The sequence below is a fragment of the Larimichthys crocea genome, chromosome VII (assembly GCF_000972845.2).
Source record: "Larimichthys crocea isolate SSNF chromosome VII, L_crocea_2.0, whole genome shotgun sequence".
In the NCBI taxonomy this organism is placed as follows: Eukaryota; Metazoa; Chordata; class Actinopteri; family Sciaenidae; genus Larimichthys; species Larimichthys crocea.
Window position 1 is genome coordinate 19,041,657 of NC_040017.1, and position 11,719 is coordinate 19,053,375.

Here is an 11,719-nt window from a genome sequence, read left to right on the forward strand (position 1 = left end):
TAACAGCAGCTAACAGACTGAGCTAACAGTAGCTAACAGCAGCTAACAGACTGAGCTAACAGTAGCTAACAGCAGCTAACAGACTGAGCTAACAGTAGCTAACAGCAGCTAACAGACTGAGTTAACAGTAGCTAACAGCAGCTAACAGACTGAGCTAACATGAGCTAACAGCAGTGAAACAGGAAGTAGGTAAACAGGTGAGGTACAGGTGATTTTTTAGCTACACTGAGACAAACTGGATCATACGGAGCCCCTAAAGGGACATGGTGAAAGAAAAAACGGAAGTGTTTCTAGTGCGCACGAGAAACTTTCTAGTGCGCACCAGAAACTTTCTCGTGAGCACCAGAAAGTTTCTCGTGCGCACCAGAAACACTTCCATTTTTAAGTTTCTGGTGCGCACGAGAAAGTTTCAAGTGCGCACGGGAAAGTTTCTGGTGAGCACGAGAAAGTTTCTGGTGCGCACGAGAAACTTTCTCGTGCGCACCAGAAACACTTCCATTTTTTTTTCTTTCACCATGTCCCTTTAGGGGCTCCGTAGGATCAGCAGAGCGGCTCAGACAGGTTGTGTGGAGACAGATCGGGTGATCTAGTTCTTTCTGATTGGTCCACACAAACAGCCACAACGTCACGACCAATCAGAAACCTGGACTGGTCAGCATCACCCGCGGTGCTGACCCGGCTGAGAGGTTCTGACGGCCCGCTCAGGCCGTCCACAGTGGATGATCAATAAATAAATACATAAATTACATCAAGAGATTTAATTAATTAAATAAATACATAAATAATAAAAAATAAATAATTAAATAAATAAATAAATTAGATTCTCCTGAATTGAGTTCAAACATTTAAACTGAACTTTGATAACTGACAGTGACATCGTCGTCGTTGTCACATGACGTCCACAAAGAAGTCACTGGGGTTTCCCACGGCGAGGCAGAAGGATCGACGCTGAGCTCCAGACGGCGACGGAGCCGGCGCCACGTCCTCTGAGTCTTTGTTACCATGGAGACCAGAGAATGAGGTCGGGCCGTCGCCGGGGGAGTCCGATGCCGTCAGCTGTTTGTCGGGCGAGACGCTCACTTCCTGTCTGGTGGGCTCTGATTCACTCTCTCGACCTCCGGCTTCGTCCTTCAGACCATCGCTGCAGTTTGAGCCACTGCTACGACTTCCTGCGAACACATCAAACACCACCATAAGCCCTGCCCCTTTTTAGTCTGGGGACCAATCACAGCCGACTAACACCCTGCTTTCCTGTACTGTGCTTTAGGAGCGACCACAAGGTGGCGCTGCCTGTGAAGTTTGATCTTCATCACCTCGTTCACCATCGCTGTGCTGACCCCCCCCTCCTTCTCCTCCTCCAGAGGCCGGGGGGTGAGGGGAGCTGTACAGGTGAGAGACCGGGTACTGGTAGGGGAAGGCTGGAGGCCACTGAAGTCCTGAACCTGGAGCCTGGAGGTCTCCGTCTGGTCCTCCAGGACCTGGAGCGTCTTCAGGGTCCAGCAGAGACATCAGACCCAGATCTGAGACAGAAGCACATGATCAGGATTGGCCCTAAAACCTGGTCTGGATTAGACTGGAGTGGAGTGGACTGGACTGGACTAGACTGGTCTGGATTGGATTAGACTGGTCTGGACTGGACTAGACTAGACTGGTCTGGTCTGGTCTGGTCTGAACTGGTTTGGACTGACTCACCTCCACACAGGTCTCCGAACACATAGTAGCACTGTTCGGAGAAGGTCACCTTGCTGACGGTGTGGCGGATGTAGCCGGCCTTCAGCAGGTTCCCAGCGTACTTGCGAGCTTCGCGGCGGTCGGTGAAACCTTCCACGTTACGGTGGAGCCAGCACACCACGTCAGAACCTGGATGGACCACGAGAAGAAGGTTAGAGGCTGATCTTTGTATGCTGGCTCTGAATGGTTCTGCTAGAGCTTCTTACCGATGAATGCGTTGGGGATAGTGATCTTCAGCCACATCCGGTCCCGGACCTCCAGTCCGGACTCCGGGTTCAGCATGGCCTTGACAATGGCGGTCATGTCACTGTGGATAGTGAGCGGGTTTTCTTCGTGCACGCCTGAAAAACATCACATGTTGTTGTCATGGATACACAGGTGACGGCAGGATGCTGCAATGGCTGATGGGACTCTTACTGTAGTGTGGGGGGAGACTTCCTGTCATGGCGGCAGTGTGTGACACCCAGGCAGCCGGGTCGATTGGACGGACCGGCTCGCCTTCAGGGACGGTGGACAGAGAACATGAAGTATGTCAGCCCATGTCACATGACATTTAGTCACATGACATCATGCTGCTCTATGTTACTTTACAGCACAGTGTGTCATGTAAAGTAACATATGGTAAAGTAAGATATTACATTACTGTACGTTAAATTACAGTGTGTGTGTTACTTTACAGTGTGGTTGTTACTTTACAGAGTGTATGTTACTTTACAGTGTGTGTGTTACTTTACAGTGTGTATGTTACTTTACAGTGTGTGTGTTACTTTACAGTGTGTTTGTTACTTTACAGTGTGTATGTTACGTAACAGTGTGTGTGTTACGTAACAGTGTGTGTGTTACTTTACAGTGTGTATGTTACTTTACAGTGTGTATGTTACTTTACAGTGTATATGTTACTTTACAGTGTGTGTTATGTTACAGTCTGTGTTACGTTACAGTGTGTATGTTACTTTACAGTGTGTATGTTACTTTAAAGTGTCTGTGTTACTTTACAGTCTGTGTTACTTTACGGTCTGTGTGTTACTTTACAGTGTGTATTTTACTTTAAGGTGTGTGTGTTACTTTACAGTCTGTGTGTTACTTTACAGTCTGTGTTACGTTAGTGTGTTACTTTACAGTCTGTGTTACTTTACAGTGTGTATGTTACTTTACAGTGTATATGTTACTTTACAGTGTGTGTGTTACTTTACAGTCTGTGTTACTTTACAGTGTGTATGTTACTTTACAGTGTGTGTGTTACTTTACAGTGTGTGTGTTACTTTACAGTGTGTGTGTTACTTTACAGTGTGTGTGTTACTTTACAGTGTGTGTGTTACTTTACAGTGTGTGTGTTACTTTACAGTGTGTATGTTACTTTACAGTGTGTGTGTTACTTTACAGTGTGTGTGTTACTTTACAGTGTGTTTGTTACTTTACAGTGTGTGTGTTACTTTACAGTGTGTTTGTTACTTTACAGTGTGTGTGTTACTTTACAGTGTGTGTGTTACTTTACAGTGTGTGTGTTACTTTACAGTGTGTGTGTTACTTTACAGTGTGTATGTTACTTTACAGTGTGTGTGTTACTTTACAGTGTGTTTGTTACTTTACAGTGTGTGTGTTACTTTACAGTGTGTGTTACTTTACAGTGTGTATGTTACTTTACAGTGTGTGTGTTACTTTACAGTGTGTTTGTTACTTTACAGTGTGTGTGTTACTTTACAGTGTGTTTGTTACTTTACAGTGTGTGTGTTACTTTACAGTGTGTTACTTTACAGTCTGTGTTACTTTACAGTGTGTATGTTACTTTATAGTGTGTGTGTTACTTTACAGTCTGTGTTACGTTACAGTGTGTGTGTGTGTGTTATGTAACAGTCTATGTTACTTAACACCGTGTGTGTTACTTTACAGTGTGTGTGTTACTTTACAGTGTGTTTGTTACTTTACAGTGTGTGTGTTACTTTACAGTGTGTTTGTTACTTTACAGTGTGTGTGTTACTTTACAGTGTGTGTGTTACTTTACAGTGTGTGTGTTACTTTACAGTGTGTGTGTTACTTTACAGTGTGTGTGTTACTTTACAGTGTGTGTGTTACTTTACAGTGTGTGTGTTACTTTACAGTGTGTGTGTTACTTTACAGTGTGTTTGTTACTTTACAGTGTGTGTGTTACTTTACAGTGTGTGTGTTACTTTACAGTGTGTTTGTTACTTTACAGTGTGTGTGTTACTTTACAGTGTGTTTGTTACTTTACAGTGTGTGTGTTACTTTACAGTGTGTGTGTTACTTTACAGTGTGTTTGTTACTTTACAGTGTGTATGTTACTTTATAGTGTGTGTGTTACTTTACAGTCTGTGTTACGTTACAGTGTGTGTGTGTTATGTAACAGTCTATGTTACTTAACAGCGTGTGTGTTACTTTACAGTCTGTGTGTTACTTTACAGTGTGTTTGTTACTTTACAGTCTGTGTGTTACGTTACAGTGTGTTACTTTACAGTGTGTGTGTTACGTTACAGTGTGTGTGTTACGTTACAGTGTGTGTGTGTTATGTTACAGTATGCGGGTAGGCAGGCAGGTTAGAGCAGGTGAGTGAATAAATTATGTTAATAAGGATGGTGTGTGTTGATGACTCACTCCTCGGCAAAGTGAAGCAGTCTCGTGGATTCGGATCCCAACACTTTGCCACCGTTAACGTCACCGGACTACAGACAGACAGACAGACAGACAGACAGACAGGAGCTGTATTAGCAGTGATGGCAGTATTCGTGGTATTCATAGTAATTGTAGTATTTATAGTATTCATAGTATTCATAGTACTATCAGAAGTCTCACCCCGGTTTATGGACGATCTCTCTCAGGACTCTGACAGCGTCATCATTACTCATGTTCTCAAAGTTAATGTCGTTCACCTGAAACACACAAAGTACTGCAGTTAGTACTTTAACTACTGTAGTATTATACTACCTGTAGTAACAATACTGTAGTACCTGTAGTAACATGTCTCCGGGCTCGATGCGTCCGTCGGCTGCCACCGCTCCGCCCTTCATGATGGAGCCGATATAAATGCCTCCATCTCCTCTGTCGTTACTCTGACCCACGATACTGATACCCAGGAAGTTATACCTCTCTGACAGACAGACAGGAAGACAGGCAGACCATTTTACCATTACATACTTTATACTTGTAATCCATAAATCTGTGGCCGAGCTGCAGCATCCTGAACAGGTAAGTCTGGTCTCTGCTCGTGGCGAGTGACCCGTCACTGGTGGAAGAACCAGAGCTTGTGTGGGAGGTCATCTAGCAGAGGCTCCTGTCCACAAAGTCTTCTTATGGAGTCTTATCTCCATGACTAAAACCTCCATTGTTGAGGAGGCTGGACAAAAGGTCGCCACGACAGGCACCATCAAGCTGAAGAAGAAGGCCGGGAGGTGTGGGTGGAGTTCACAGAGGCCATGGAGAAGAACTTTCAGCTGGCCTCAAGGAAGTTCTGGAAAAACGTTTGACGACTCAGGAAGAGGAAACAGGCTGACCCAGGCAGTGTTCAGCTGGGGAAGAGAACTGCTGACTGAACCAACACATCCTCTGTGGAGGAGGCACAGATCTCTCACAACCGCATCCTACAGCGACCCTGTGGATCCGGTCCTGAGGGGGTATGAGGTACCGGCGCCGAGCTGCCCGGTCCAGGTACGACAGAGTCAGAACTGTGACTGTGTTCTCAGCACAAAGTCAAACATGTTCTGTGAGTGTCTCATGATGTGGTTCTGTTGGGTTCATTTAACTGTACTATTACTACATAAAGTATTACTGTGGATGCAGTCGTTAAGTACTCTGTTGTACTCAAAGTATCTGAATACTTGTTGATACTCACCCATGTTCAGAGTTACTGTGATGACATTCAGAGACATGGTGGAGTCAGTGACACTGCTGAAAGAGACAGACTGAGAGACAGACAGGTGAGAGAGAGACAGGTGAGAGACGGACAGGCAGAGAGACAGACAGGTGAGAGAGATAGGCAGACAGACAGGTAAGTACTGTTCTTCAGTATTTTTAACTTTGATTTTAACTTAATGAACTTTTTAATTAACGGATCTCGTTAGCGTGCATCACATTTGATCTGACGTCCTTCTTTTGTGCTCCGCATCGTTCAGGTCTGCGTCTTATTCATTTTACACACCAACATGAGTCAAAGCACACGAGGCGTCACATCATTAAGTTTGTCACTGCTGACGAGCATCGACTGAACATTAACAGTCAGTAATTAACATGATGTTAGAGAGTGATTAACATTAATGTGTCTAAACAAATAGCTCATCAACGATAGACTGACCATAGAGCCACATGTTGACGCTGTATCAGAACCTGAACAGCAGCATTATGATGTTACCTGTGTGTGTGTGTGTGTGTGTGTGTGTGTGTGTGTGTGTACCCTCTCCATCCGTTGTGTTTTGGGTTTTCGGTGGCGGCGGCGTTGTCGCCTGACAAGTCGCGGCGAGGAACTGCTCTGTCCTGTTGATTGGCTGAACCTGAAGTGACATCACAGAGGGAAACACACCTGGTTCAGGTTTTCACCGAGTCAGAACTAAACACATGAATAATTAAGAAACAAACCTTTAAAACTATAAATCAGATTAAAACATCAAAATATTTAAAACATCAAAATATTTTTAATCCTCGTCACGGTAACGCGTCGTGTGATCTCGTCGTCTGATTATTTCTGCTCTGCGATCAGCAGGGACTCTTTTATCTGAGCGACAATAGGCTGCCGGTCACATGACCTGCAGCAGCCAATCAGAGCAGGAGGAGGAGAGCAGAACGTGAACAGGTTAACTGGAGCGGAAGAAGAAGACGACCTGAGGGCAGGTGAGCCTGTGTCATCATCAAACTGACCAATCAGAGCAAGAGATGACGACAAGTTCATTTAAAGGAGCAGGTCAACAGGACATGTTAGCCTAGCTTAGCACAAAGACTGGAAGCAGTTGGAAACTGTTAGCCTAGCTTAGCACAAAGACTGGAAGCAGGTGGAAACTGTTAGCTTAGCTTAGCACAAAGACTGGAAGCAGGTGGAAACTGTTAGCTTAGCTTAGCACAAAGACTGGAAGCAGGTGGAAACTGTTAGCTTAGCTTAGCACAAAGACTGGAAGCAGGTGGAAACTGTTAGCTTAGCTTAACACAAAGACTGGAAGCAGGTGGAAACTGTTAGCTTAGCTTAGCACAAAGACTGGAAGCAGGTGGAAACTGTTAGCTTATCTTAGCTTAATTAAGGGTCTTCCGGGTTCAGCTTCTGGCAGCTAAGCTAACCTAGCTGCACGGCTAACCAAGCTAAGGTTGCAGGTACCAGGTGAACGTCAGGTGTATTGTGTTCTCACCTTCCTCCTGAGTCTTCCTCAGATGAGCAGAAACTGGTCGTCTCTAATTGGCTGCTCTGTTGGGTTGACGAGCTGTCACCTCCACCTGTTGGCTCTGCCCCGTTCTGCTCAGCTGTTTGATGGGCGTGGCCATTCAGACGGCCAACTGCAGAGAGCCAATCAGAACAGCCAATCAGAGGGCGGCATCCCGCCCACACTGAGATGACCCAAAGATGGCTGCCTGAACCTCAGAGGGCAGAGCCTCACACACTCACCTCGATTGACCTCTGACCCCATCAGCTCGTCTTGACCAATCACAGCAGCCGCACTGAAGACAGACAGACAGACAGACAGACAGGCCATGAGACGATCTTCAGACTACCGAGCAGCCAGACATAGGTGAGGTTAGACAGGTGAGGTAAGACAGGTGAGGGCAGACAGGTACTCACTGGAAGGACGGAGGTCTGGAGTCTCCGATCCCACCTGTCCTCTCTATGGGGGGCGGAGCCACGCTGGTGGGCGTGGCTATAGACTGAAGGTCTGACCCCCTGAAATCTGACTGACAGGTTTCTGCTGACACGAGCTGGAGAGAGACGAAAACACTAGATCAACACCTGGAGGAATAGGTGACAGGTAACAGGTGACATGAGACAGGTGAAAGGTAACAGGTGAGAGGTAACAGGTAACAGGTGACATGAGACAGGTGACAGGTGACATGACACAGGTGACATGAGACAGGTGACAGGTGACATGACACAGGTGACATGAGACAGGTGACAGGTCACATGACACAGGTGACATGAGACAGGTAACAGGTGACAGGTCACATGACACAGGTGACATGATACAGGTGACATGAGACAGGTGACAGGTAACAGGTGACATGATACAGGTGACATGAGACAGGTAACAGGTGACATGACACAGGTGACATGATACAGGTGACATGAGACAGGTAACAGGTCACATGACACAGGTGACATGAGACAGGTGACAGGTAACAGGTGACATGACACAGGTGACATGAGACAGGTAACAGGTCACATGACACAGGTGACATGAGACAGGTGAAAGGGAACAGGTGAGAAGTGACAGGTGAGAGGTGACAGGTCACATGACACAGGTGACATGAGACAGGTCACATGACACAGGTGACATGAGACAGGTAACAGGTGACAGGTCACATGACACAGGTGACATGAGACAGGGTGACATGAGACAGGTCACATGACACAGGTGACATGAGACAGGTAACAGGTGAGATTCTGACCCAGCAGACGACTCGTCCGTTGACAAAGGGCAGCCTGGCGTCATCGTCACTGATCTCCTCTTTGACCACGCTGTGAACACAGACATGAGACAGGTGATCAGTACAGACGCAGCACTGACGTCTGTGATATCATCAAGGTCTTCAGTCGATGTTGGTCCAGACAACATGGACATCTCCATCTCAGATGGTTCTCCAGGTGATCCTTCAGGTGTTTTCTTCACATGCTGGTCAAAGGCTGTCACAGTAGCTCTGTCCATAGAGACTTGGCTTGGTAACCGGAGGGTGGCTGGTTCAAGTCCAGCATGGTGAAGGTGGACTGGTAGCTGAGCAAGGCACCGAACCCCCCAACTGCTCGTCTCAGGGGGGCTGCCCATCACTGCACCATCTCTCTATGAGCCTTTGTACAGTAAACACACTGAGGATTAATAAAGAATCTCTTCTTCTGTTTAAGGTCCAGCTGGATCTCTGCATTAAGGTTCAGATTAGGAGTAGACAGACATTTCCTGAGCTTTCTGCCTCTACTTTTGGTTTTTCAGCCGAATCTTCATCTCATGGTGGATGATGGTCTGTCCTTATGGAGCAGGAACAGCTCTTGGTCCTTGTTTGTGTTTGTGACGTTGTGGCTGGATTTCTGTTGGTATCTTCAGGACCATCCTTGCTGATCTCTCTTGGTTCTGTGATTGAAGTCTCCTCTGACCAAAGGTTCATCTGTCAGCTTCTGAAGTTCACTGCTGATCCTCAAAGCTCAGGATCAAGTTCTTCTACAAAAAGGGTGTGTAGACTTGTTCTTCCTTTAGTTCCTTCAGGCTCCTCATCTCCTCCTCCTCCGAGGTCAGCAGACTGGATCCTGAGTAGTCCTGCTACAACTTTACTTCTTCTGCTGGTTCATGACGATGATGCTGTCAGCGTTTATCTGATGTTCCACCACAAGAATCTTCACAACCTTCACAGATCAACACCAAGACGGTTGGAGCTCATCGCTTCACTTCATCCACCTGTTCAGAGTTCAGCTCTTGTTGGTTGACCCTCCTGACGGTCTCTGAATCACGGAGACGTAAAACATCTTCACCATGATGAGGTGTCGACCTGAAGAAGAGCTGAGCCTGCAGCATGAAACCAACTGACTGCAGACATTTTTATTTGTTCCTTTAAAGTGTCTTCACGTCTGTAACTTCCAACCTTCTACCAGTTTGTAACATGTACCACCCGTGGAAATGTTAAGGATGCTCCACTGCCACCACTGGACAGGTCAGACCACAACCTAGTCCTGCACTCACCATCATACAAACCTGGTTCAGCAGAACCCAGGCACAGTGAGGACAGTGAGGGAGTGGTCTCCTGAGGCCATGGAAACACAGCGTGGAGCACTCAAGGCCACAGACTGGGATGCTCTGTATGAGCCACACGGTGAGGACGCTGATGGCCTGACTGACTGAGTCTCGGAGTACATCGGGTTCTGCACTGACAGAACACCATCCCCACTAAAGAGGTCCACTGCTACCCAAACAACAAACCGTGGGTGACCAGCGACCTGAAGGCCCTTCTCAACGAGAAGAAGATCACTGGACCAGGCAGAACTCAAACGAGAACAAACACAGCTCAAACACAGCATCAGGACGACGTCAGAATATAACTGGAGGACAAACTGGAAGAGAACAACACCAGACGTCTGGAGAAGGAGGACAGGGCACGGCTTCCAGAGGAGAGACGAGCTGGACCTTCTTCACCTCCACCTCCAACAACCTCTACTGCCGCTCTGAGCAACATATATTATTATTATATCCTTATATACTATATATACTGTACTATTATTATTATATCCTTATATACTATATATACTGTACTATTATTATTATATCCTTATATACTATATATACTGTACTATTATTATGTAGTGTTTAGTTACAGTAACATCATCTTGCACCTTTTCTACCTGTTAGCAGACTGCTATGACGACCTACTTTCCCCTCGGGATGAATAAAGTAATCTGTCTATGTATTAGTACTACATGTGTGTATTAGTACTACATGTGTGTATTAGTACTACATGTGTGTATTAGTGTTTCAGGATAATCTTTTAAGCTTTCAAACGTTGCTCACGTGTTATATTTATGTTTATGTAACGTTTGTTACAGCGGAGTCTGTTTATAAATAAAGTTTGTTCAATAAAAAATAGTTTTTATTTATTAATTAATTTATGTTTTCACTGTAATTCACACGTTTGAAGAAACTTTTCAAAATAAAAGAAAATAAATAGACGGTTCCTGCTGTGATTAGCCTAGCTTAGCATAACTGTAGCTGATGTCATCAGGTCCCATGACGTCACAGATGATGAGTCATCATACCAACATGTGCTGAGTCATGATACATGTTTACTTATCATGACTCAGCAGGAAACAGGATGTGACTACAAAATAAAATAAAATATTTTAATATTAATTATTAATAATTCCTCATGTTTGCTTTGGATCCCGGTCCCGGTCCCGGTCCGGGTCACGTGACTCACCCGAAGTCGTCGTCCACAGACTTGAAGAAGAATTTGAGGTTCGGTTTGTTCAGAACCTGTTTGAAGTCCGCCAGGGTGACGCGCTGCGCGGGCACGTTGATCCGGATCAGGTACGGGGTCTCCTGGTCCTCCAGGTGGTAGATGACCCGGGTCTCCTCCGCCATGCTGTCCGGACCGGACCGGAACACCGACCCGACCTGAGGAGAGAGAGACAGGAGGATGCTGAGCGAGAGACAGCTGTCTGTCTGTCTGTCTGTCTGTCTGTCCGTGCCGGTCCGTGCCGGTCTGCGGATCCACCTGTCTGTCTCTTCCGGTCCACCTGTCTGTCTGCAGGTTGGTTCCGGTCCAGATGTGTCGGTCCAGCTGCTGCGGGTCTGTGATGCTCTCAGTCTCCTCCGGAAGCCACAGTGACACACCACTTCCGTTTAAGCCCTTCAAAGTAAAAGCAGACAGGGCTCCTGGTCCCCCTGAGGACGAGCGGAACCGGAACCAGACTCACCTGTATTATTTAACACGTCACATATAAACACGTCATCGAAATCATGACATCATTTCCTGGTTTCACCCTCATCGTGTCCGCGTTTACTCATGCTTTTATTTTGAAGGCCAACCCTCTCACTTTCGACAGATTTCGGATTTTTCATTTCCAGTTTTTACTGAACTCGTTAAAAAATAAAATCCGTTTCTGTGGTGACATTTTATTGTGAAAGGTTAAGCATGCTGTCCAAATTACGGCCCGGGGGCCAATCACGGCCCGCGGCCAGCTGTCCTGCGGCCCTCAGCTTCATGTTTATAATAAATTATTTATTGACTGTTTTACTGTCGACATGATGAAGCATCAGAACTGCTGCTGTTATATATCTGTAATCTGTATAATGTGTGTATATATATA

The 11,719-nt window shown here is 46.0% G+C and overlaps 2 protein-coding genes across 2 annotated transcripts in view; both read right to left on the minus strand.

The window, feature by feature from the left end:
* The window catches only part of ap2m1b (adaptor related protein complex 2 subunit mu 1b), a 14,600-nt gene extending 13,723 nt beyond the window's left edge, over window positions 1-877 (minus strand). The window contains exon 1 of the mRNA XM_027280329.1: window positions 857-877. Coding sequence (XP_027136130.1) covers window positions 857-877 — 21 coding nt within the window. The remainder of the gene's footprint in view (window positions 1-856) is intronic.
* On the minus strand, window positions 474-11,308 carry dvl3b (dishevelled segment polarity protein 3b). The gene is made up of 15 exons (XM_019263044.2): window positions 10,828-11,308; window positions 8,323-8,392; window positions 7,502-7,635; window positions 7,328-7,380; window positions 7,074-7,218; window positions 6,134-6,230; window positions 5,576-5,645; window positions 4,695-4,834; window positions 4,540-4,616; window positions 4,342-4,409; window positions 2,149-2,229; window positions 1,938-2,072; window positions 1,693-1,860; window positions 1,314-1,520; window positions 474-1,169 (listed from the first exon to the last, which is right to left on the minus strand). Exons 1-15 carry the CDS (start codon window positions 10,989-10,991, stop codon window positions 889-891), a joined length of 1,890 nt encoding a protein of 629 aa, XP_019118589.1. The 5' UTR covers window positions 10,992-11,308; the 3' UTR covers window positions 474-888.
* Between the last annotated feature and the right edge of the window lie 411 nt (window positions 11,309-11,719).

Excerpts from the sequence above, each read along its gene's own strand:
- dvl3b (XM_019263044.2), bottom strand. The coding sequence starts at position 10,991 with ATGGCGGAGGAGACCCGGGTCATCTACCACCTGGAGGACCAGGAGACC. Across the intron at positions 5,646-6,133 it reads AAACACAACGGATGGAGAGG|TCTGTCTCTTTCAGCAGTGT; the intron begins GTACACACACAC and ends TCTGTCTCTCAG. Across the intron at positions 1,170-1,313 it reads GCACAGCGATGGTGAACGAG|GAAGTCGTAGCAGTGGCTCA; the intron begins GTGATGAAGATC and ends ATGTGTTCGCAG.